At 37.3% G+C, this 27,746-nt stretch overlaps 1 protein-coding gene across 1 annotated transcript in view; it reads right to left on the reverse strand.

Annotated features, from left to right (window-relative positions):
* ENPP1 (ectonucleotide pyrophosphatase/phosphodiesterase 1) overlaps nt 1–27,746 on the reverse strand; it is a 53,220-nt gene that overhangs the window by 13,233 nt on the left and 12,241 nt on the right. The window contains exons 2-15 of the mRNA XM_071436507.1: nt 24,114–24,186; nt 22,540–22,656; nt 19,546–19,671; nt 19,316–19,376; nt 14,240–14,337; nt 10,644–10,723; nt 9,216–9,335; nt 7,962–8,071; nt 6,747–6,812; nt 6,367–6,439; nt 4,527–4,635; nt 3,246–3,377; nt 1,584–1,615; nt 213–340 (exon numbers count right to left, since the gene is read on the reverse strand). Coding sequence (XP_071292608.1) covers nt 213–340; nt 1,584–1,615; nt 3,246–3,377; nt 4,527–4,635; nt 6,367–6,439; nt 6,747–6,812; nt 7,962–8,071; nt 9,216–9,335; nt 10,644–10,723; nt 14,240–14,337; nt 19,316–19,376; nt 19,546–19,671; nt 22,540–22,656; nt 24,114–24,186 — 1,325 coding nt within the window. The remainder of the gene's footprint in view (nt 1–212; nt 341–1,583; nt 1,616–3,245; nt 3,378–4,526; nt 4,636–6,366; nt 6,440–6,746; nt 6,813–7,961; nt 8,072–9,215; nt 9,336–10,643; nt 10,724–14,239; nt 14,338–19,315; nt 19,377–19,545; nt 19,672–22,539; nt 22,657–24,113; nt 24,187–27,746) is intronic.

Here is a 27,746-nt window from a genome sequence, read left to right on the forward strand (position 1 = left end):
AGGCAGAATATGAATAGCTGCAGGTTTAGAATTTAGCCTCTCCAGGCCAGCAAAACCTGCAGAAAAAAGCATGCATTGTTCCTTTGCAATGTCCTTTTGTTACAACAAATAAGAATATCACACTCTAACAGCTATCAGTGAACTCTAAGCACTTGGAAGAGAAAACAATAAATTATTTGTTGTTCGCTTGGGTACTGAGAACTGAAACTTACCGAGCAAGCTGCCACTGGGAGTCTAAATAAAAGTGCAGCGGTTCAATCCGGTCATTATAGGAATAATGGAAACGCTTGGGCAGCAGCTGCTTCATATAAGCTTTGAAAGGCTGGTTTGGTTTTATGCACTGCAATGTTTAAATTAAAACGTAAGGAAATTTTGGTGAAATGCGTATTTTATGTCATGCACAGTTCTTAAAAAGCACATCAATTGAAAATGATCTGCAATAGCTTCCACTAAGAACAATGTAACTCCACCAGGTTTGGAGTCATAAGATCTGAGACATATGAATGAATACTTAAATCACAAATACTGACTGGATTTGGATTCAATAGCTATTAAAAGATATTTAATATTGCATTATGGACAAAACTTGCTTTTTTTTTCTTACAGCCTACAGTTGTATAGAACCAAACTGTACTGCATAGAATTAATAATGAATTACACTAAGACATGAACATCATGATACTTTCACAAGTTATAAGAGATTGTCCAGTGCAAAAAGTCTACAGCTCTGTAATAGAGAAGGTAACAGATATTTAGGATTTTTAGGCTGATCACACAGGGACAAATAACCTTTTTTATGAACCAAGATCCATTAATGATTTTAAAAAGGAAAAAAAACCAAAATCTCTACCATAACATTGGAAATTTTCAATGAAGTCATCTATACAAACAGCATTGCTCTCACCAACAGCAGTGTTTGCACAAATGAGAGGCAAACAGATTACAGTGCAGGGATGAGAACAGAAGCCAGGGACAGAGCAAAAAAGCAAATTCATTACACTGCAACTGACATCCCCCCCCAGAAAAATAAAATTCAATATCCTCTCTCAAAGCTGTTTATCAAAAAGGTGTGAGCAAGAAAATCCTGCGTGTATCCTGGCAAGAGAGCTGAGCTTTACACCGACGTGGTCCTCAGCTAGTATGGTCCAGATACACAAGTTCTCCAGTTGGAAGAAAAACACAATACACATAATACAATACGGGGAAATGAACACAGAGCTTTAGTTAATGCACAACCCAATAGCTGCATGTCACCTTATTCAAATTTCACCTTCCCCTGTGTGGAACTACTTTTGTTATTGTTGCTGTTTACCAAAGGTCACACACAAAATCAGTTAGGTTGGGAAAGACCTCTGAGATCATCAAGTACAACTATGACTAAACATCACCCTGTCGACTAGAAAAAATTCTTCCAGATGTCCAACCTAAACCTCCCTGGTGCAGTATGAGATTATGTCCCCTCATCCTGTCACTGAATCAAAGTACATATAGTATGTAAGTTGCCCAGCAAACAGCTAATGCTATAAAATACTTGTAAATGTCAACAGAAATTAAGCTAGAGCAACAAATAAAATAACACTTACCGTGAGGTTTCTGACAATGCCTTCATAATTAACTGGAAGAATCATATGTAAGTATTAGTCACCTAAGTTTAAAAAGATCAGATGTAAAATGAAAACATTCCCATCATGTAATACAAATTATAAGTTTCAATAAATTTCTGGGCGTAAGAAATTATTTTTTCAGAGTGAAAACCATATAGAGAAAGATAATTCCTAAACTGTCAAGCTATTGCTTTTATAAAATTTCAGTTCACCCTCTCTTCCCTTTGATTACTTATTTACAGCTTTAAGTTGAAACTATATTAGTTAAACTTTAGTTAAATTTATGAGTTAAAAGTTAAGTATACTTGCATTTAAACTATATTAGCCGCAGTTAGAAAAATAAACCAAGAAGTAAGTTTTCAGAAAAAAAGCAACTAAAGGCTGTGTTAATCAAGGTGAATTTTTCTTTGCTAATAAGCCTTTAAACGAAAAGACACAAATGCAACTACCAGGACAGCGGTTTTGTTTAGCAGCTATCCTTAGAAAGAAAGCCAAGCACCAGCTGGCTAAGTTTCAGATGCTTAGGCTCAAGCCAAAAGGGACCATTACATCATGTAGCTTGGCATTTTGTGTAACACAGGACCAACTACATTTCACAGTTACTCTGTCCTGACTCTGATCTCCAACACTTGACTCAAGTACCTAAAGGATTACCCTGGCAGTAGAACCATTCATAATTCCTGCACAGATACACGCCGTGCTACAAAGACAGCTATGCTCCTTCATTGTAACAGAGCACATGTCCAAAGGAGGAGATGCGCCACTTCTCTTCTTCCTGAACTTCTCCAGGGAGAACCTGACACTGCATTTAACTCCCATGTTCTCCAAGTAAACATTTAAAACAGTTTAGAACAGCATCAAGCAGCGAAGTAAATAGGACAAAGTCACTGGGGTTGAGGTCTACAAGTCTTAAAGGGCACAGAGAACAATAATCTCAACAGAAAAAACCCAACCTCCCCTCAAAAAAATGCTATGAAACATGAAGAAAGCTCCTGCACTCAACATTAAAAAGTACTAAAAATTGTAGGGATTAAATGTTTGCCTAAAATAAGACTGCTTAACAAATCAGGGTTTAAAATCTGTAAGTATTCATTGATTTTTTTACTCCATTTTATTATTTATGTTTACTTGCAGTTTACCCAATTACTGAGTCAGGCCATTAGGCCAATTTTTTATAACTAGGAAACATAATACTCAAAATAATATATAAATGATAGTAACAATTTAACATTTCTCTAAGACAGAAATTTTGCACATTTATGCAAAACTTAATAAATTAGGAAATGAGGTGAGACATGCAGGAAGGATTTTTGGGCTGTCTTGTGCACGGGTGATCTTATTCGAAGGAATGCCATTCACAAGGCAGGAGGGATTTTCAGTTGGTAACTCTGAGGCAGCCCATAAAATGTTTTCATGTATTTGAATGTGGAATTCAAATATACTTTCAGACTTGGAAAGTCAAATGGTCTTGAAAAACACAAGTGCACACGCTACTCAGTATTTCCTCTTTATCATTGTCCAGACTGTAGCTAAGTGGCATGCACTCAGGTTTACTAATGGAATATGCGGATCCTATGCTTGTATTTGAAAAGTACAAAAACATATAACCCAATAACAAAAGTTAGTTTAGCAACTACATACAAGAGAAATACTCATCTGGAACATTATTAGGTCTTAGGCGAGCTGCAGGACCGGGTACAACTATGAAATCTTGGACATCGTCGAGATAGCTGTTCAGATATGCTGTTTTTCTGCAGCTCCCTACTTCCATCCCTGTAAAGGAAATACATTTTCTTTGAAAATGGGAATATCAGTGTAGAGTCACCTTGCTAAGGAGACATGTAACTTTAGTTGTAGAATTCAGAAATGTAATTTCTCTGGTGTTTTTATCAGCAATCCCAAAGCATCTGACCCAAGAAGACCATAATACTCATGCATAGAAGATAAAAACCCAAGCACAGATAAACACTATCAGCCAATTCCTCAGCTGAGAAAGACTCTCCAATTTAATAAATAGACAAACTTTCTTCTCTAAAGGGAAAAAAACTCTTATGAGCCTAAGAACAGGAGTAATGGTCAGACCAAATAATTCAGCCCAGTATCCTACCTAATAATGTTCAGTACCTATCTAAAGAAATAACCAATAGGCACAGAATTATTGACTGGTCTTTCTCCCTGTGCTCTTTATCAATTTTCAGAAAGGGGCTTCGAGTTGTTTATTGCATTGAAACTCCTACTTTAAATAATTCCTGGCAGGTTTACGCTCGATTAATGTCATAATTTTTATAAGCCTGTACAGATATTTGCCTTGCATCATTCCCTGTGGCAAAGAGCTTTGCAAGTCAATTTTGTGCTGCATGAAAGAGTGGTTATATTTCATTTGTCAAGAAAAGAAGTAGAAAAAAATGCTTAAATATGTAACTTAATAGAAATAATTCCAGATATACAGAAAAGCTAGACAAATAAATCAGAGTTTCATATTCACAGTCTTCTAATAACGTATAAAGGAACTGATAATAAAAAGGAAGATACAGGTTGTCTTTTCAGTTCCTCAGTAATTTGTAAACTGTTGCTGTGCAGTGTAGTTAAAAGACAGAAGAAAATTAAATCCATTTTTTTACAGTTCACATTTTTTATTCTATTTCTTTTATCATCTGGTAATAGTCACAAAAGGAATTAGAAATAAAATATGAAAATTACTTAATTCCTTCCTATGTCCTCCACTTCTTTACCCCTTCATAAAATAGTCTGACTCTCTCGCACACTGATTATCTGTCATATCATCTTGATAATATAAAACATATTTTATAGGTATTACTTGCTTTGTTAACCTTGCCAGAAACATATAAGTATAAATTCAGAATATTACTTTATAAAGACAGTTCTTCAAAGTTCTGATATATTTTATAAAGTCAAATTTACCATGATCTGATATAAAAATAATGTTCAGGCATTTATGCAAGTTCATTTGCTTTAGACCATCCATCAGCATCCCTACTATTTTGTCCACTCTCTGTAATGCCATAATGACCTGCAGGACAAAAATAGGAATGTAAAGTAAGTGTTAAAATTACTGTTAAATATATCTAAACAAAAAAGAGAGCCTGCAGACTGCACATTACCTGCACTGTTCAGAGTTACCTCTGCCTACAGAAGATTGGCTATATCTACACTATACAGCACTTAGCCAAATTTTTTTTCTGCATACTGCACCATGACACAGCTACACATTTCTTTGTGCTATTTCAGTTGCAGATGCTTTAAAAAAGAAAGGAAAAAAAAAACCCAAACAAAAGCATCAAACAAAAAACACCTCACAGATTATAACCAGTGAGGGTGGTTTTAAAGTATGAAATTGAGGATGCTTGTTGCATTGTGCTTGGGCACAACCAAGGACAGCAGGGAATGACAAAGAATGCAGATATTGATGTACCGGATAGAATAGAGGAAGCCAAGCCTGCAATACCCTTCCTCAAAATGCCTGTTGGGAATTGGAGCAAACTATCCTTGAAGTTGTGCTCTGAGACTAATATCCAGTCAAACTACTTTAAAGAAACTGAAAAAGCTAAACAATGAACTACACTGTCTAGCAGTGTACACAGTCTACACAGTCTAGCAGTATACACAGTCTACACTGTCTACACAGTCTAGCACTGCTTGTGATCAGGGGTCTGGGGCCCTAGAGATACAGCACTGGAGCTACTTTTGAATACTTGCGAGGTTAAAAAAAAAGCGTTTTCCAATGAAGTGATTCTGTCACCTCTCTAAATTACTAGTACAAGCTGTCTTGCTTTGTATCATAGAAGAAGAGATGCTTCTGCAGAGACTATATGCAAATCCTCAGGCTTCTTCTCTCCAGAGCATTCCTGACATACAGAACTTTAGATCCACTCATTAAGCAAAGAAAAAGGTAACCAATTTAATCATGTTCCCATACTGCAGTTCTAATTATGTCTGCTACTTCCTTACACCAATAGCAACTACCCACAGCTCAAGAGGAATTGGCAAGAGCTTTTTTACTCTTGTCACCAATGAGGCTAAATACTTACTTATGATGCCTAAACTCCCTGACTGTTCAAGATGGGATAAATTTACAAAGGTCCTGAATTTCCAAGAACTTTTTCCTTTCAATTTTTCACTTTCGTATTTTAAAATGTAAAGTTATTCAGTACTTTTTAAGACAGTAGCAGTCCCAAAGACTTCTTACTTATATAATAAATCACAGACTGTGATGAGGCCAGTGTTCCTTTTACCTGTCTCTGTCTGAGAAGGCATAAATTATAACTGCAGGGAGATAAAGCCAAAATCCACCTAACCTTAGTTTAGAGACTGGGGGAAAATTAATGACAATTGTACACAAATACGTCACCACACAACTTGGACATTGTTATGCAAACCTCTGTTCTTGCTAAATTGAAATTATACAAATATTCTGTTCCCATTCCCCTCCCCTGCCAAAAATCAACATGAACCATTAGTAAGTAGGAGCAGATAAAAGAACATACAAGACATACCCAAACATACATTGGTAATTTAAAAGTTAGTGAAATAAAGAAAATAAAAATGAGGCATACTAAATAGGCTATTATATGCTTTATGTCAATGTTAATCATGGATGGACTGTCTATTTGCAATTTTTTTTCCTAAAAAGCATACTTCACATGATCTCAGTTAACCTAACATGAATTATGGAACTTACAGAGTCAGAGCAAAGTGTCAAGCTTTAAAAAAAAAAAAAATAAGAAACTACAAAACTACTTACTCCACTGCTTACTGGTCCAAACTTATGGCCCGAGGAATCTGGTTCTTCTAAATACAGAGTGTAAAAGTGTGGTCTATATCAAACGGTACCAAAAATGTAATATTTTACATACATGTTGAGACAGTTTGAAGAGATTATATTTCAACAATGGAGATCACATATTGGAAACAACGTTGTCATTCAGAGGAAAAATACATTAAACTGAAAGATGCAACTTAACTTAAAAAGTCTTCAGTCATAGAAACAAGTTTGCCCTAAATAATATTTTAACATTTTTAAAATAAAGCAAAAGATATTGTTTAAAACAGAAATTGTGTTTACAAAGTAACTCCTTGCAGTACCACTCAAACAGGAATTCACACTCACAAATGTATACCTACCTTTCATCTTCAGGTAGCTGCAGCCAGCGAAGGACAGTCACCACTCTTTCTTCAAAGGGGATTGAGCTGCATCAAAATAATGCAATATCAACTAACCATGTGTTTCCAAGAGCTAAATCTTTTAGCCATACATTACCAAAAAATCACTGTACTTTAGCAGAAAAAAAAAATCATTACAGACTTTTTAGTAGGATACAAATTTATCTATCTTAATTGCCTGACTCTACAGGAGTTTATGGCCTGATCTGAATCTCCCTTAAATACTGATTAGAATAATGCTTATTCTAGTAGTGCTTATCCTTATTATACAAAGCAAATAATTGGCTTCAAGGTGCAAAGTCACATGGAGGCTTTTATTTCTATATTATGTTTTGAAAAATTGCTAGTTTAGGATAGGGTTGGGTTGAATAAAAGTTTTTCATACTATGTTGCAAAGTAGATCTTTGCATCAATTACTGAAGTAAACCAACAATAAGCACGTTGACTTTTAACAACATGAGGCAACCACAAAGTAAGTATTCGGTGTTTAACACAAGTTCAAGTAACAGTGCATCATCAGTTCCTAGGGAAGAAAACATAGGCAGCAAATCAAGAATCAAAAATTCCATCCTGTTGGAAGGGTGTAAGAAGAGAAAATTATCTTAAGATAGAAATGAAAAGCCTGATTTCTTGGGCAAGATTTGAGATTATTAAATAAATGGTGATAAACATTTTCATTAAGCAGAAAATGTTTAATTGCAGTGAAGAGCAATCACTGACAAAAATATGAGTGCCTTAATATTTTCAAATCTGCAACGAAAATAATTTTTAATTGGAACAGCTTACCACAGTCAACAGTAAAACTTTAGTTTCCGTTGACAATATCACATCAAAGCCTGATCCATTCACTCATGAGAAGTTTGGATTGAAATATTCTACATCAGCCACAAAAGGTTTGTATAAATAGAAAGAGTAAAGCACTAGAGCTTAAAAGCTGGTTATGCTTAAAGTTGATTTTTACACATCTTACCATTAAAACATTTCTTGAAGAATGAAAAGATAATTAAACAAAGGTTCTACATTATACTGAAACAAAGTTAATTGGATCCTAGCCTTTTTTCCCCATTGTACAAAATTATTTAGAAAAGTAGGGGAAAAAAGTATGTTTTCTCTGGCATCTGTCCCACTGCAATCGTTAAAGTCAAATATTCCTCCAAGAGAAAGGCATTTACATACCTATTGTATATTTCATACAGGTTTGGAAAGGTTCCATTCACTGCTACATCAGACCCAGGCCAGAAGAAGGTCCCTGCTTTCAGCCCTTGGTACATGGCTGTGAGCCAAATCTGCCGGAGAACATTCACCATGGTTAGCACCCATCACCGAACCAGCTGAGAGCCTGCCAGGCCCATGGCCCCTCACCAACTCCACACCCTTCAGCGAGATCAGAACCCAATCATTCCACAGAGCACTCCAGTCCATCCTGCCTGTCATCACTATCTCCAGCCCATCTACACCTTGTGGGCTGATTCCTTGTGGCAAACACTCACATCCCCAGTGCTGCAATGCCACGGAGAGCCAGGACAGAGGTAGGAACCATTAGCAGAAATGCAATGGTGGAACCATGGCTGAACACCAGGAAGGGGAAATGTCTCAGAAAACAGTGACAAAAGAAGGGGTGGGAATATTCCAAGGACCTATTACCCACACACTCTTGACATACAGAAACAGCATTTTGGTCAGTTCTTTGATTTTACTGCTGCTCTCATGGTTTACAGATTTATGCCTTCTGCATCTTTCCTGCCTAACTCATACATCACTCTATTCTCAGTGGACTGCAAGTTCTACACCTGTGTGCTCTCTCCTCAAGGAAAAAAAGAACAACCAAATGAAACCAAACAAACAAAACAAGCAACAACAATAAACCAAACAACAACAACAAAAAAACCCAGTCTTCCCCACACACTAAATATTTACATCTCGTCCCTTGCTATTCTTTAGGTAGCGCTCACTAAAATTTTTCCATGCCACTTCATTTTCATGGTGATGTCATCAGTTTTGCCATAGGTGTATGATTGAGCTGAGACGATTTCTTTTAAAACCACATCTTTGGACTTAGAAGAAATTTAAGCAGACCATAAACCTTTACTAGTGCTTCTTATTACTCAATCTTATTGGTCTGTTGATTTCCTCACAGAAGTTTAACTGCAAGCCCACTCATAAAAACAGATGAAAATCTGGTAGCTATATTAGCTATTTTAAGTCAGAATTCTCCTTAGGGAAAATTCCGTTAAGTTCAACAAAAGCTGTTACATTTTGTTTCATTTGTTATTTTTTGGCTCTAGTACGGCAATTCCTAGTGGTGCTGAGTAACGCTTCTTGGCTGACTTAGAATTACCCCCTGTCCTCTTTCAACATCACTATGCATCCAAGCCATATTAAGTAACATAACAGGATGATGTACATTCTCAGAAGGGTGTTAATACTTACAGGCTGGCCTTGGTACCACTGTGGGTTAAACTTCTCCTCACTTTTAAGGGTGAAGGATGCGTTTCTTTTGGGGTCATACATCTTGTTATCAATTATACCATGAGATTCAGGATACAGCCCCTGTAATTGAGAGTATGCCTTGTTGCAATGCTCTAAAGAAAAAGAACCTTCCAGCTACTCAGACATATCCTTTAGACAAATATATCCATTGAATAGTCACTCTGCTGGTGACTTCTACTCCACCAGTAGCTCAGGACCCAAATTTAGCAGCATCATCTCTCATTGCGTCCAAGCCCTCCCTTCCAATCCTTATTTGCTTCTCAGTGAGATTTAAAAAATATTGGGCACTGTCCTTTGGGATCAAACTGAAAGACACTGCTTGAATTCACACATTTGTTGTGTCTTTAGTACCAAAGATAAAGCAATTACCTACGCTAAACCTCAATCACGTGAGCAAAAGCTCTAGTTCTAGAAAATCATTACATGAGCAGTCCAAGAAGTGCAGGCACCAGGTCTTGGGTAGTTTTAGCAGACTTTGTGCTCTGTCTTTAATCAGACGAGCTCCTTTTTACATTTATAAGGGATAAAACACCACCACCATTAGGACCTTGCTACTTTTCACAAGAATGAGGAGTGGAGATAAACCTCTGCACTGTACACCTCACATGGCTGCTGGGCATGGTCAACGACTGTTAGCTGCATATTCAGTCATGGACATTTGTGAGGATTACACAATTAAGCACCTCATTCCTGACCTTGTGCTCCTACCAAAGGTCTTGACAAACTGGGAAGATAAGAAAGTGCAGATCCTAGTATTTGATAGAATTTTAGTTGTGGCATGATGAAACTAAAAAGGATGTCCTGGATTCCAACCCTGCATTTGTGTTGAAAACCTCAATTTTTCTTTTTCCTTCTACATGCAAGAGGTGTCAAATTTACAAGATCAGCTTTGTGACATTTCTATGCAGGCTTAGGTACAGTCCATCACACAGAGCCAATATCAGCATGATGCTCAAATCTTTCCTCTCATTTCATACCCTTCTTTTCATCATGCCAGGCTACCTTAATGAAGTGGAATAAGGTCGGCAACTTAAAGCAGTTAGGCTGCTCCCACTCCAAGAGAGTGGAAACCACAATTTATTGCAAATATTTACACAAATGAGGAGTTGTAAAGTGATGTGAAGTTTTGGCTATATGGGATTTTTCACAGCTACTCTTGGAAGGACTGGATTTACTAACATTAGATCTGGCCACTTAGTTGCAGTGTTATATAATAGCTGTTAACCTAAGTTACATAAATATAATACATCATTTTTCCTATTCTGAAGGGAAAGCAAATTATTTTAATAACACATCAAAATGTACTATTCCCTTGGAGAAAACTTGATAATGAACAGTAGTGGAAACATATTATACAAGAATTCTTACTGTGACAATGGAGTAATGGTTGGGAAAGGTTTTTGAAGGATACACTGGTCTCAGACTGGAAGTGTATGTTCCACATTTCTCTAGAGGAAGTAACAAAGAAAGTTCAGCAAAATTACTGAAAAAAATAACTTGCAAGTTTCTCTCAATGTATAGCTATTAAAAAAAAAACCCAAAACCATAATATATTTCCAGAAAGTTTTCACTCTTCAAAATTGTGGACTTGATACTTAAGTTTTCTTCCCATATTAATTTGCAACCTGACTAAAAGCCTATTAACACAAATTTTATCTATGTCTAATGTCTGACTGCAATGGTCACATGAGCAAAACCTACAGCCTTTGTGAAAAGCATGTACAGATAAGAATCAAAAATGAAAGAAATCACACTCTCCAAAGTTGCTCTGGTATGCAGTAAATGCAGTCTGCAGCTTGAGACCAACCAGACACTTAACCCTGGGTGTTCCCAGAGGAGAGGTGAAGCGGCCACTGACACAGTGGTGCCTGGCTCTCTATGCCATCTGTCAAATGATTGCTTGTTTTGCAGTCTTCCTTTCTTGTTTGTGGGGCTTTTAAAATATAAAAAATAAGCTCTTATTCTAGGATGAATGTCAAAGTTTTCTTTATCTCAATATACAAATCATATGGCTTTAGGGAGATTAGTATACAGTATTTGCTAGTATGAAGAGGCACTAGCAAGGCCAAAGCAACTGGGCAAGCCTTATTTAAGGGGTCTAAATTTTCATCAGCAAATGTGTGGGCCCCAATTTTCAGAAAGAAAAAAATGCTTTCATGACAACTTAAAAAATAGCAAAACTGTTTCAACAGATGCTAAAGAACCAAAACTAATGACCCTATAAGAAGAACATCACTGCATCATCTTTACGGACTCTGGGTAATTATATATAATATAAATAGAATAGAAATTAAAGGCTTCATAACATAGGAAGTGTTGCATCAAGACACTTTGAACTCATTGGATTGGGGCTTCAATTAGATTTCAGTTGAAATAGTATATTTCAGCTAATCAGGATAAAAGAAGCCAGGCCAGAAAAATATATCCTTTCAAGTCATACAGGCACCACCTCCCACACTTGTGTTCTGTAAGTAACTAATAATCACTTGCATCTTCTTTTATTACTGGAAAACACCTAGCACATTTCAACTACTTCCAAATCTGTTGTTGAGACTGTTTCCCAAAATCTTAGTTTTTTGATGTGGCTGTCTGGGGAGGTTGTTTTCTTTTCTTTTGTTTTGTTTTCCCTTGCTTTTTAAAGTAATAGAGAAACACTCTTAAAAAGTTTTGCCAAAAATCCAAGGGAGTTTTTGCTAGGACTTTCCATCAGAGATATCATTATTCTTTTTGGCTCGTTGGCTTTGTTAAAGATGTTTTAAGACAAAAGAATCATTTATCTAAAAGTTAAAATATCACTGCATAATTGTATATGAAAATGTCTTCTCTGAACACCACATGCTCACAGCAAGACTATGCCTTGCTTCACTAAAATCCCTCAGTTCCATGCTGAATTGTTCATCTTTCAAATAGCAGGGAGAGCAAACATATAACAAAACATGATAGAAGTGAAATTATGATAGTCTTACAGGCATCTACTCTGACAGATTTCTCCAAGGAGACACCAGAATATCGCTGTAAGCATGGCTGAATTAACAGGACCAAATAATGGCAATATTTTTATCTACTGGAATTCTGCACTTATCATCAAATGCTTTAAAGAGGAAAATCCAGGCATTTAGCATGGTCCTAATTTAACACAGAATCAGGCAGTCCCATGAATGTGAGTAGTGAATGTGAGTAGCTGTTCACTGCTTTGTAAATGCTGTCATTCTTAAACTCTTTTTGAAAATTTAATAGTCCTATAAATGGACAGCTATGAACTCCAAAATTATTTAATACAATTTTTCAGCAATAGTCAAGCAATTTATTCACTATTGTTACCTGCCTACACAGAGGAATAGATTTCATTACCCTTTTCTGACCAGTGAAGTCTTACAGGAGTATTTACTCACTCATAGAGAAGTTTATTTTTACAATATGACTGCCATGACCATTTTTGGACACATGGAACATAGAGCACATAAGAGATTTGAAGCCACAGGCCCTCAGAGTGGATGTACACCTCAGTGACACCAAGTTTCACTGATGAGAATATTTTTCTCTTACTAAAGAAAATTTGCTTTATCTGAGTATTTCACCAATTTTTTACTATGAGGGAAAAAAGAAGAAAACTGAAGATCCCATAGCACATTGTATAGCAAAGCCCTCCTAGCATATTACCAAAAAATGATCCAGAGTACTTTAGAACCGTAAGCATAATGCAGAATTAATACTTGCCCCCAGACTGGGGCAAGTATTTTGTTGGATATAAAACATGTATTATTAGGCATTCTGGTATAAGAATCTGTTAAAAATACACGGTTTGACCATCAAAAACCTTGTTGCTGTGGAGACGTGAAATGACTTTGATGAAATACAAATATATTTGTATTTCTTAGTGGTCAGAATTTGTCATGGGCTCAGTGCAAAGAGAGCAAGTTAATTATAGAAGTCAATGAGAGAAGTCCCACTGAAATCTATCCAGACCAAAGAATGAAGAAACTTTATATGTGTAAGTGGATACTGCAGACTGGAAGTCCTACACATGCTTTGTGACACTTCTATCTTGTATCTCAGGCAGAGCTAGAATAATTTGTACTAGCCAGCCTCTCCTAGAAATGTCCCAGAAATTTTCTCCAGTTTATATTTTTTTATAACTGCAGCTAATGAAAACTTTGCAAATGTCTCATTTTATTCTAGCATGGAACAAAACTAAAAAGAACCCAAAACCTCAGATACATCTGCGAATTGTTATCCTCTGGAATGCTTCAAGTTGTACCAACCACTGTGTAAAAAAGCAAGTATTTTTACTGATTTATTTTTAGTCAAACTGAAACCAGGCACCCCAGGTAGTAATTTCTGAATGTCAAGAAGATTGGCATATTTTTCAGACAAGAAATACCATCAGTTCTCTACAGACCACAGCCAAAACAGAAACAGGAAAAGTAAAATTATTTAGACACCACCAAATCAAGACACTAAAAAAGCTGAGGAATATTTCTTCAGGAAATGTTCGTTAAATTAAGGTTTTCTTGGATTCATTTCATTTTTACCAGCCCTCCTATATCATCTCCTCTTAGTCTATTCCTTCTATGTCTTCTTTTTCCAAATATATTCAAATGCTTTTAATTTTCCAAAACCATTCCACCTAAATATGAGATAATATGCATTACAGAGTAAAAAGAATCTACTTCTATTTTGAATAAATAACCTCACAGCACAAAAAACCCCATCTCCTAAATATAAAAGGGGCTATAACTTATAAGATTTCACTAAAAATCAATAAGGCCCTTTCCTCAAGCCCTCTCTTTCTTTCCCTTCCACTCTCCAACACTAGAAGTTCTTTGTGCAAGGGTGTTCTTTAGGGCAACAACTTCCATAATAATGGCAGAAGAGTGAGGATTTTAAAGAGTGAGGAAAGCTGCATTTGTGTTTTTTTTTCAGGTAAGACATCATAATAGTTCTTAGACAAAGAAACTACTCACGTAATTTGCTAATAACAGGTAGAAGTCCACCCCAAGTCTGCAAATATTCCGCTCTGAAGCCATCCAATGAAAATAGTAACACTGGAGACTTGGTAAATCTGAACAAACAGAAATTGAGTATTAAAAGACAGACTCTGAGAAACAGTTTCCTATCACTAATTTCAAGAAAGTTTCCCCAGACAGTGGAAATGTTCATTATGGGGCTATAAGCCAGGGCAAGGAAATCCTCCTCAGCAGAAGTTTTGCTGGCACAGTGGTGAGCAAACTGCTCCAGTCCCTCTGCTCAAAGGTGGGCAGAACAATCCGTGCCCCAAGAGGCTGAGGTTTGCAGCAGGGCATGCACAGAAAAGTCATTGCAAGGCCTGATTTCAAGCACACCTTTAAGGTGAACCACCTTTAAGATGCTCAGGTGATCCATCTGGTGGGTTTGGTACTCCTTAGCTTGAAATCAGTCCCCTGAAGCAACACTCAGCCCCTCCAACCCTGTTCTCCCACCACGAGCTAAGAGCAGGGAAAGAAATAAGGCAATGCAAGCCAAACTTTCCTTTATTCACTTTCCTCCTGAACAAGCTGTAACCTAGATGAAAGAAAATGATTATATATATATATATATATATATATATATATATATATGTACAGTGCACAGAACTGTTAACAAGTCTAATGTACAGGGTACGTTAAATCAGCAACTAAAACACATACTTTTCCTCTCGTCTTACGAAGATTATCCAACCAAAAAGAACTTGCTTACTGCTCCAAAAGTCCTACCAATCTCCAAACTCAAAAATGTGGCCCTGGGACTGGAAACACCATAACAGCATTTCTGCTAGGAACTTTACAGATAAATTCAGATACTGATTTCACTGGAACCAACAAAAACAAAATCTCCCCTTCCAGTCTCCACAGGACCTATGTTTTCCAGTCTTGACTTGCTCCCACATTCAGCCCTGTTCAAACAATTTCTCTCCAACTGTAAGTACTTAAAACATTGCATCACAGACAGGAATAGTAACTTCTGTAACATCAGTAACTTCTTCCTTGAAGAAAACATACCCTGTGTTTGACCTATAGACATGAGGGCATGTGAGACTGAAAAAAAATCACTGCTGTGCAGCAATAACTATTGAAAATATGGAATTTCATAAAACAATTTACTATTTATAATATTATAACATTAAAATATCGGTTTATTGCCAGCTCATTTTCCCTTTTTATATTTACTTTTTTTAAAACTTTGTTATACTCTAGTTTCCAAAAATAAAACAGTGAGGATAGAAGAAAAATATTATTTATAAAGTGTTGACAATTTCTTTAGTAATGTACGTCACAAAAAAAATCTGAAGAGCCATTTACAAATGAAAAATTTATAAGCTGTGTGTCAGTCAAACAAATGTAAACTAAGGAATAGTCGGGCAACCAAAACATGTCAATCCTAAGAAAATTTTAATCAACAATTTGGACAACAGTTCAGCCAAAAGGATTTATACTTAGTTCAGAATTATTACGTAGCCTACCCTATACCTCAGGTAGAATAAAACCTTTAGATGCATTTCTAAGATGTATGTTTGTAGCCTGTTTTTTAATTTATTTGGCACAGGTGGGAACAAGAAATGAATAATTTTCAGGTCAAAACTAAAGCCATATGGCAGAACAGAGTAAGGAAGCTTTATGCACTACCTTTGCCCATATTACAAGTATTTTTTGCACCACAAATTCTGATCTCCTCAAGTTTTGCAAATACCTTCTTCATGTCCCTTCTCAATAAATTGATTCACTTCAGTGCAGAGGTCTAAAAATCTTCACTGCAAAGTTCTGTGCAATAAAATGCAAGCTTTGAGGCAAAGTCTGTTCAATTTACTTACCAACAAGTCTAACTTAAAAAAAAAAAAAAAAAACAAAAAAAACCCAAACCAAAACCAGAAAACCCCACCAAACTTAAAACAAGCACTTAGAAAGGGACTTTACGCAACTGTTTCTGGTTTGGCATTTACAAGTAAACCAACTGTTAAATACATGTTTTGGTTGTCTGCAAATCTAGCTACTGACCCCTTCTCACATGTAAAATTAAACTTGGCAAAATAGGCCATTGCCACAATGACAGCAATTGCCCATTTCACTTCTTGTATACTCTACACATGCCAAAACTCATATATTTAGTGATCTGCCCTAGTGCTCAGGGAAGCAAAGCATGACAGACCATGTTAAACCACACTCTCTTTGGAACAGCTCCAGTAAAATCCCCAGACAAACTGACCCAAGCTCCATTCTGAGGTATAGCAGCCACTTCCACGCATTTTTCCTGTCAGTGGCCAAGACTGCGCTTGCTACTGAATGAATGGGCTGTCATGAGCAAGCAAGCCTGGGAGGCTCAAGTTTTGGTCCTGTTGGTGATTCATGCTGGCTGTGTCCAAACAGTAAGACAAGCATGTTTCACAGCTCTTGGATAAATAGGTATCCCACACATCCTGACTCCAAACTGAAGGAAATGCAGTAGCAATTATCCCCTCCTATAAACTGGGTTCTATGGAAACATTATGCAGGCAACACAGGCTTGCTGTGGTCTAGTAGGTTCACCAGTCTTCTGGATGATCAAGAGGCCAGAACCATGGAACACATTGCCAAGTTGACCTACCTCATTGCAGGCAGGTTAGACCATAATTAAAAGAAATAGAAAGAAAACAAAATAGGAAGGAAAAGACAGTTCCCTTGAAAATCTTAATGTAATACACAGAAGACTTGTCATCCCACACACATTCATACTGCCTGTATACAGACATAAAGCACAGGAGGAAAAGCTTTCTTTTCCACTAAATCTACAGAAAGCCTCAGCAGGAGGCATAAGAGCAATTCCCAAATATAAAGAGAGATCAGCAAAGAGGAAAGTAACCGGATGCTCTTACAGCTCATTGAAGATAGGGCAAATAGTAATAGGCCTGAAGCACATGAGGACAAAAAGACAGCAAAAAGTCATCAGTAAAGCCATCTATGTAAGTACTAGGATAACCTGCTTAAGTAGGTTTAAATTGTCTGAGTATGATTTCACTCCTAGAATGGTAGGAATGACTAGATCACTCCTGAGGTCTTACAGCCTATTAACTTTATAATCCTATTAAACAATACAGAACCCAGTTTTGGAAAGACTTAGTTGTGTACTTAATTTTAAGTTGTTGATCAGTGAAATCAGTGAGCAGTTGATCTCACTGAAATCAGTGGGATTTCTCAGATTAAGTACCTCATTGAATGCTGTATCATCTTTTGTCCATTCTGCACCACAGGAACAGCTAAAACCCAGCTAAAACTAAAACAGAATAAAACCAGCATTCTGAACCCACAAAATATGCTGTATTAATATGCACAGAATCAGAATTGATATCCTGAAGTCTCAAAACGAGCACTGCAACTAAATTCACCTGCACTACTGTCTACCACACAGCATAGGAAGAAGTGGATTGTTTACAGAGTTGTTACTTTTGGGAGAGGCTTGTGTGCTAATAGTCCAAGATGAACCTTCAGTCAACACTGTTTGATTCAGCTTTGACCACACATCACCCTTTCCTGGGCTGGGTTTTATTGCAACATTTTGGGGTTTACCAGGATTAAAACAATTTTAGAGGAGTAACTATGTATCCCTTTCATGAGCTGAACAGAAAAAAACAAACAAAAAACCCTAAAAACATGTTAACCAACAGGAGTTGCCCTACAGCATTTACGTCAGTAACTTTGACTGTAGATCTGCACAAGACTCTTTGTTTACCAACCTCTTGGGGGCAACACTTCCTAACCCTGTTAGAGAAATCATCACTCTAGACTCAGTTCTCAGCAAGAAGTCCCAAATGGCTCCTGAACTCAGAACACAATTCAACGACAAAAACTTCAAGAACCGCCCCTTCCTACATAGGGGATTACTGGGGACTTGGACTATAAGCTGGACAGAAGCTCCAGTTTCTGTCCTGATGAAGGTTCTGAAAGTTCAGCAACTGTTAGTGCTCTGAATCAGAGTGAAGGGTACTCAATTGGTATGAAATATTTCACATGGAAATATTTGTATTTTGTTTGACAGTATTATAAGGCCAATGAATAAAAATAGCTTGATTTAAATATCTTAAGTAAAAACTGTAATGACATAAGCACAAAATAAAACGGTTTTACTTTACTAGAAATATCCCATTGGGCTATAATTTCAAAATCAAAATAAAAAGGTGTGTGTTTTTTGATACTACACAGAAAAGAATATAGTTGTCCCATAACATGTCTAGTAAGTATTTACTACAGGAACATAAATCAACCTAGAATTGAAGTCCCTTTTATTGACAGCCTAGATATACAGCCATAGTTTATAGTCAACTTTAACTACAAACTTAGTCAGAAGATCCCACAGCAAAAACAGTTCAAGTAATACAAGATTTTTTTTCCTGGCTGGGAGCTTTGCTGTACTATTCAAGCCTGAGTGCTGATGCCATAAACCACATGAGTCATTCCTCACACACTGTATACATAACTTGCAGGAGCAGGCCCAATGTGGAGCTGAGCCAGAGAATACAAGGATCCCTTGGCACTTTACACCTTTTAAAGAAAGTAATTCAGACAGCTTGCAAATAGTGTTGTCCCACTCCTGGTAGAGCTGGAACACAGATCTGCCCACAATTTGCAGTCCTGAGGCTGGAAAATGCAAGGTATTGGAAAGGTCTTTTAAAGAGACAAGAGAGGGAGACAGGAGTCTAAGATTGCTGGATGGGTCCCAAAATATTTGGAATGATGGATATTGTAGCACACGTAGGTCAATAATATGACTGGCAACCAGGCAGATTTACCCAGGGCACACATATCTGTGAGAAACACCAGGACTGAGGAATAGGCAAATCTTGCAAGTCAAGCAATTGCTGAGATAGAGCAACCTGATGGGTTGGTAAGCACCACCAAATGCTGGCTGAACAGGTGCTCATCTCTGTCTGGCAGCTGCTTTCACTGTGTGTGTAAAAGGCAAGCAGGTCCCAGGAAGGCACAGCAGGGAGCACAATGTCAAAAATGAAATGCAAGCAAAGAGCAGAGCAAAGAGCAAATATAAAATTTCCTCACCCTTTCGGACACTGAGGTTCAGTAATGTTCTCACACTCTTCTTCAACCCAGCTTGCCTCTCCTTAAAACAAATGAATGCAATATATTTTTTAAGACAGTACATTCTTACTGATAGATGCAAGGTTTTTTTCATGTTACCAGATGCTTTTAAAGTCATATTATGTTCTTGCTCCGTTTACACAAATTTAGGTACATATGAAAGAGGGTAGCAATTTGTTGATGATACTTACCTTTACAAACAGCTTGATAATTAACACAGCAATCGTTGTTTTCCACACAATCATCTGAACAGGAACAACGATATTCTAGTCGCCTCTTTTCTCCACACCTGAATTTATTGCAGGTCCATATGTGGGCTAAAAAACAGGTGAGAGAGAAGGACAGCACAATGATTAATACTGCTTTAAGTCCAGAACTAATAAAGCAAGTGTTAAGTTCAGTCTCAAATCTCTACTCACTGAGAAATAGTCCTCAGGTGTAATAGAGATAATGAGTTATCTCATACATGCATAGTATCACAAACTTTAGCACTTCAGGAAGTAGGAACACCCATGAGTAAATATCCAATAGCACAATCATCTGAATACAACTATGCAGCATATGGGTATAAATACCACAGATCAGAAAGAATTCATTTTACAGATCTTCTAAAATATGGTAATTTATGTGGGTTTAATTTGTTAAGCTCATACTATAAAAAAAAGCCCCAAAACTCCACCAGATAAAAAAAAAAATTAGCCTGAATTTGGAATGCCTAGAAAACACTGAGCAGCATTAATTTATTCTGACTTGCATTTGAAGTCACAGTGGATTTTACCAGTCATCATCAGCCACTCCAGCCTCTTTCAGCACCTCTTAGTAATAGGCATCACTGCCACTATTTAAGACTCTATACATAAGCTCACAGGAAGACCTACTGACTTCAGCTCCACTGCTGATTTTATTAGAGAACAATATTGGTTTCTCTGAATGGCATATTCCAATACATTGTATTGTCTGGAGACCTGGATGTTCTGGTTGAACATGAGTCAGCAGTGCCCTGGCAGCCAGGAGAGCCAAGCGTGCCCTGAGGGGCATCAGGCGCAGCATGGCCAGCCAGGCAAGGAAGGGATTGTCCTGTTCTGCTCTGAGCTGGGGCAGCCTCACCTCCAGTGCTGGGGGCATTTTTGGGTGCCACAATGTAAGTGCTAAACTATGAGAAAGTGCCCAAAAAGGAGGGCCATGAGGATGGTGAAGGGTCTGGAGAGGAAACCTTATGAGGAGCAGCTGAGGTCACATTGTTTGTTCAGCCTGGAGAAGAGGACACTGAGGAAAAGCTCCATTATAGTCTTCAACATTCTCAGGAGAGGAAGCAGAGGAGCAGGTATCAAGCTCTTCATTCTCATGACCAGTGAGAGGACTCAGGGAAAGAGCATGAAGTTGCGTCAGGTGAGCTTTAGGTTAAGCATCAGGAAAAGATTTTTCACCCAGAAGGTGGCTGGGCACTGGAAAAAGCTCCTCAGGGAAGTGGTGACAGTGCCAAGCCTCACAGAGTTTAAAAAGCATTTGGAAAACTGTCAGGCACATGGTGTGACTCTTGGCCTGTCCTATGCAGGGTCAGGAGTCAGACTTCATGATCCTGATGGGTCCCTTCCAACAGCATATTCTGTGATTCTATGATTTGTTAGCAGTCATAAACACAAATAAATCCTTTACATCCAGTGAGGATAAACACCAGTGAATTTACCAGCTGAGTGAATACTTAGTGAAGATACAGAAACGTGGAAGCCAAATCTAAATGTTTGAGCAGAAGACACTCAATGATTTTCATACATGACTAGCAATTAGAGATCCCTAAAAGCATTGTCAGGAGATTAATCTCACTTTCAGTAATTCCACTAATATCAAATAGATCTCTATTTCCATGAGAGAGAGAAGAATCTATTATGGTTCGAGTTACATGATACTATTGGGAAATTAGAATTTGATTCTCCATTGATGTTAGGTCTAATTTTAAAAAATCCAAAAACCAGAACCAATGAATTCATTCATATTCCTAGTGCTAAGAAAGACTCTCCAGTTTGTTTCTAAAGAACCTTTATACTCAGGAGGAGGGATGTAAGAAAACAGAGTAAAACCCATGCAATTATATACCTAGATATATCAACTATATATGTGTAACTTGATTTTCAGTAGCAGTCAATTGAAGCAGGGATTTGAGCTCAGTTTAATCATTTGGTTTTCAACATCCACGTCGGAATTTTAAATGTATCTGTGTGGTCTCACCCAGAAATTAATCAAATGTATATAAAGAGGAGTAAGAAGAAAAAAACTTATCTGAAAGAAATGCTGCTTTTGAAGCATAAAGGCAAAACCAAAGGAAAGAAAATAGTTAACTGCTGTATTTGTTGTTCTACCCACACTAACATCTTTCCTTGTAAAATTTCTCTTAGGTATTTTTCACACGTTTGTCTCTTTGACCTTTGCCTTCTGGCAAATCATGGCAGCTGCTTCTCATTTCGCAATCCTTCACCAGTGCAATCTGTTTTGTCATCCTGCCTTGATTCATGCTCATGACCCTTGCTTCACATTCAGGCAGGGGAGTAGCAAGGCTGTGGGCCTGAGCAGCTGGGTAGGGAGAGATGGCAGCTTTCACAGAGCTGCTCTGTCCTTCCCCTTTTTCACTCAGGCGATGACAGACAAATGCAATATGCAGAATGCACTTCTATTCCAGGCTTGCCCAAGAACGTAGGAGTTATCCCTGATGCCAGGGACAATGCGGGTTACTGTTGTCTCACCACCAGCAAACAAAAAGCTGGCTAAGACCTCGAGTTGCCATTGTTCCTCCTCCTTCCAAGGGGGAGGGCAGCAGCACAGTCTGTGGCAGCCTCTCTTCTCACAGGAGAGCTATGGGAAAGCCAGCCTACTGGCTTTGTCAGCTCCTAAGTAGTCCAGCTGGGTGAAATACAACCTTTGCTTGTGTGAAACAGCACCTGTACCAGAGCCCTGATGTTTCCACAGGAGTCCCCAGTACCACCATCATCACTGCAACTCCATCCAGGAATGCAGCACAGTATAAAACGGGGAAGATGAGTGGCATCAGAAACACTCTGCTGCTCAGTAGCCCCATTTTGCATTCACAGCCCATCTGAACTAAGCCCTGACCAGAGCAGTACTCACACGTGCTGAGCTGTCCCCAGTCAAAGAGCAGGAGAGATTGCTCCCTCAGTTTCTTCCATCCTTACCTGGTTGTATACATGTTTCCTGGTAATCTAAGCAGCAGTTTCCAAGCTTGACACAATCTTTATCGCAACGGCAGCTTCCAAAGGTCCTTTCAAAGCAGCGACCTTTGCAGGTTTTCACTGTAATATTGGATAGTGTTAGATATCAGTGGCTGAGCCCAAATCAGTCAACATGCAAAAGAAACTAACACAGCCCACGTGTGAAATGATACAGTTGGTGATTCCAACGTAGCAGCCAAAGGACACACTTGATCCAACCAAATGCTAATTTCCTCTTACTGAACAAAAATAATTTTTCATCATATTGAACAAAAGGTTCTGTTTTCTTTTAGCAGGAACATCGTGTTTCAGTATTGGCAGAAACCAATGAAATAAAAGCTAGTTGTGACTGTCCTCGCCCCTGTGTCACAGGAAGATGTGAGTACAGACCCTCAGAGTATGTAAGGTCTCAAGATGTAAGGATGGTTGTTCCAAAGCAGACACAAGAGATACAAACATGAGTATACTGCTCACAGGTTTATTTTTTGTTCAATTTCAATATCAAAAAAAGACATAGCATTCTTCCACTAGATTGGTGTTGCTGAGAGCAGGGGGATAATCATAAAAAAAATTTAAAAAACAAATCCAAACAAAAAACCCCAAAACCCAACCAAACAGCAACAACAAAACAATAAAAACAAACAAACAACCCTAAAAAACCCCACCACCATCCAACTAGAAATTAGTGATGTGAAGGATTAACAAAAATAAAGGACTTGGTCACACTGTCTAATCCTGAGCAATCACCAGAAGGGAGTGAGAGAAATCCATCATTTGGCTCATCTTCTGAAGAATCTTGAGGTGTGTGATATTAGGAAAATGAGATACTAATGAATCAATATTGCAGAGCTGTAATAAAATGAGAAGAAACCTATGTACATTGTAACAGAAATTGTATAAACTGAACTTCTGTTGAAAATCATTTTATGTTCAGCTTTGAAATTATTCTTCATAGTTGTTCCCAAAGTGAAGCCTAACTTCTTTAAAAAAAAAAATCTTTCGTAACCTTCTACCTGAAGAAACTTCACTATTGATAAAAACCACATATTTTTCAGAACAGAAAACAGACAGAGGAATTCCACCAGGAATGTTTTCAGGCTACAATTCTAACCAGTAAAAAAAATAACCTTTTTTTTTTACCTCCATAATTGACTGGAAAAGATGAAAAACAAATGTTCCAGGACAACATGAAATAGAAGTTGTTGTGTTTTGTTGTTTCATTTTGGTTTTTTTTAATGGTGAACTGAAAAAAGCCAGCCATTCACCACAGTGACAGCTGGGATACATGGAAGTTGCCAGATCAGACACTGAGTACCAGGATCACTTTACCTCTCAAGTGAGTACACACAATCATTGATTACACCTGAGGTTTATTTTCTGGTATTTTTATTCCACTCTTACTGATGCTGCTTCAAGCAATGCATGCAATCCTCCTCCTGCAGCAAGAAGGGGGTAGCATTTTGATAATATGAAAATTAATTCACCAAAAAAAAAGGAATTGTTGAGTAACATTACTAAATAAAAGACATAGTATTTACCATCTTTTGAACAGCTAGGCTTCAGGCCAAATATACATCCTAGGATTGTCGTTAACACACAGACACAGAGTACCTGTGGGACAGGAAGGAAAAGAAATAATATTAAATTACCACTGAATGGTTTTGAAAGTGCTCATTTTGTCTGTTATGCTATACAATTGTACTGAAACTCATAAATATGCTGATTTAGAGGCCGATTTCACTGTTTTCACTTCCACAAGTAGTTATGTTGTTTGCAATTAATTAGCAGTGTGTGAACATGCTCGTCACAACTGGGCCTATGTATATCATTTCTTCTCAAGTCCTTTAGCATAGACATATATCATCATGTCTTCCTTGATTTCTTTGTATCATTCTTTCATGATGATATATTTCTATTTCTTACACATTTTATAGAAAACTTTTTTACTCCACTCCTTCCTTGTATGTTGTTCCAAGAGGGTGAAGTTTTGCCATTAACCATAGATGATAAACACAAGGCATAGCCCTTAAGTGATACCTATAATTTTCTTAGGCAGGAAAACCCTTTCCCACTTCCTAGTATCCAGTTCATACTAGATCTGGGTCCACACAATGGTAAGCAACTGTGGGATGTCACATTAAGGCTGACCACAGTGTCTTGCACTGACCAGAAACTACAGCTGTTTTCATTATGGATTTTGGATGTACTGAAGTTATGGAACAAGCACTGTATTACCCTGGTCCAGCAGGTCACAGCAGGATTTAATGCCTACTCAAATGCAGAAACAGATTTCTTTTAACCTCATTAAGTATTGGTTTTATTCCCATAAACTCTTTGAAAAAGTATGTGTACTATCAGTGCTTAGACAGTAATTAAAGAGAAGTCAAGAATGCAGTTACAACAGCTATTCTATTTAAGTGCAGAATGTAATAACTTTGCCAGAAGTCCTGAAACAGAACATGCTGCAATAATGCAGGCTTTCTTATACGGAAGAATTTGGGGAGATCTCGGTAGGGAACGAGTGTTCATACCACCTTTCCAGTCACTGTTTTCTGCAGAAAAATCACATTGAAGCAATACTTCAATAACTTCACATACCTGGCTACACAATTCTGTCCATTTTTTTCTCCTTTCCCATCAGTAAACTCTGCTGAGTCAGCCTTGAGTAGGATGCCTGAATCATAATGTGATGCAGCAAAAATTCCTTCCATTTTAAAATGCACCTAATTATTTCTCAAGTTTATTCTTTTTAAATACCGTGATACTTCAGTAATTAAAAACTATTTGTGTTGTTTTTAACAACTCTACAGTTTACTATGCAATTTTGTTCACTAAGCAGTTAATAAAGACAGTAAGAAAGCAATTTCTGGAATGTGTAGTATTGGAATTCAGCTATTACTCTGAATTTTTGAAATAAAAATTATCAAAAACCAAACTAATCTATATAAAAATATTTCAAAGTACCATTTATTTTAAAATTGAGCAATAGACTGGATCTGATGAAGCTGTGGCTTCGAATTCTGAATCAGGGAAGTCACTGGAATCTTATTCAACATCACACATAGCAAAGAAATAAGCATTTTTTCAGTTAAATTACAGTCTTTGAATTGACAGGGAAAGAAGCAAAATAATAAAAGACTGAAAAGGAAAAAAATCTAGCATCATCTATTCACCTGCATCTGAAAAAACTTACAGAAATATACAAGTCTCCATTAAACCTAGCTATCAAGAATGAACACAAGTACAGAGCTTTGTACTTTTTTTTGTTGTTTTTGGTTGGTTTTTTGTTTTTTTGTTTTGAAATCAGAATACTAACAGGTGCAGCATCAACACTTTCTGTTACATCAGTATCAACAACATTATCTTCAATGTAAATTGTTCTGGACCTTTCAAATCCCTCATATAAAATATCACCTAGATAAGAGCAGGTGGGCAGGGAGATAGGTGACACTTCAAATGCAAGATGTCAAAGCACAGCAAAATCAGTGGAGAAGGCAAGACCTGTTATTGTCCTTTTAACATTATTATTCTGTTATTGTTACTATTATTAAATTACAAATGGATTAATTTATCTTTTAAAAGCCAGGTTGAGAACATTTTATTTCAGGGTGAAGATTTATTGCTTCTCTGCTCCCAGCAGGCCCTACTACTAAGATCAAGAAGTAGAATGTCCTCTGAGATGTGAACACAAACATGCTTTAAAACAAGCAAAACCCACAGCTACTCTATTTGTAACAGCTTTGTTCCCATATCTTCAAATAGCTACCTAGACCTACGACCTATGGGACTTTGGCCACCTAAGGCATCCCTGTACAGAAAACACATTGCAGGGCCACTAAATGGACTATTAATATTCCCTGATGGAGTTTCAGTGTAGGTAATGCAGGAGTTTAATCACTAATGCAAAAATAAAATCTACATAAAACCCACCCAAAAGCAACAGCATTATAATAACTTCTCAATGTAAAGCTGATAGAACTTCGCTAAAATTCTCCCAAATAATTTCTGTGATTTTGGCACCAAATGTAATAAAATAACAGTTTTATCACAAACATCACAACCTGTCTTATATTCCAGGTGGTCAGTTTTATGCTTCTATGAATTCTATGAATTCTTCTATAATTCCAAGAAGCAAAAACAAAAGGATTATATTCACTGAGGCACATAAGTACTCTTTTGGGTACAAAATACTATAAAATGCAATACTAAATGCATTAAGATCTTGAAAATCTCGACTCACTACATTAAATCCTTTGTTTTCTTAACCTTAGTCCCATTAGCTTAAATTTTTGTCTTAAAAATATTTTACTGCAAAACACTAAAGCTTCCCCCTCCTTTCTGATTTTCTCTTTCTTTCCTTCTTTAACACTTAATAAAGATTTTTTACAAAAACAGTAATTCTACCCATTAAACATCTGACAGTGTTCTAGAACAGCCAAATCTAACCCAGTGGAACCTCATGCAATTGCAGCTTACTGTTTAAGGCTTTGAATTGAAGCTTTATTTTGAGCCTGAATGACTTCAGTCACATGGATATTATCCACACAAATGGCAAAATGTTCTGCTGGAACAGTAATGAGCAGCTAATACTGGCCAGCAGCAGCAGTCCTGACTAGGCACAGTAAGAGGTGTTACACCAGTAGTTGACCTATTGTCAGTGGAAAGGCGCTAAGATTATCAACTCTGTAGATGATGAAGAATATTCAAACTATTTTTAAAGATCCAGATACTCACTGCATCTCACTGCTGCACCCTAAAGATGAACCAGTTTACTTTGCTTCTTTCTATATTGCAACATATCTCTGCTGTCCAGAGAAGTTGTGGACACCTTGGAAGTGTTCCAGGCCAAGTTGGACAGGGCTTTGAGGAACCTAGTAGAAGGTGTCCCTGCCCATGGCAGGGAGGTTGGAACTAGATGATGTTTAAGGCCCCTTCCAACCCAAACCATTCTGTGATTCTATAAGAAAACCTCACCACAGCAAGTAGGTTACTAATTTTACCTGACCTGCTTTACATACAGGTAGGTCAGGTTGGAGATGCTGCAGCCTGCTACATAAAGATTGTATATTTTTTTAATCCATACAAAGACAAGTAGCTGCATGCATGCTTGTTTACTAACAAGGACCTTGTTTAGCAACCTGCAGCAAGCACCAAATTCAAAGCTCTAGCTA

Source organism: Agelaius tricolor, unplaced genomic scaffold (assembly GCF_023055355.1).
Source record: "Agelaius tricolor isolate 1412-34295 unplaced genomic scaffold, bAgeTri1.0.p SCAF_1, whole genome shotgun sequence".
Lineage (NCBI taxonomy): Eukaryota > Metazoa > Chordata > Aves > Passeriformes > Icteridae > Agelaius > Agelaius tricolor.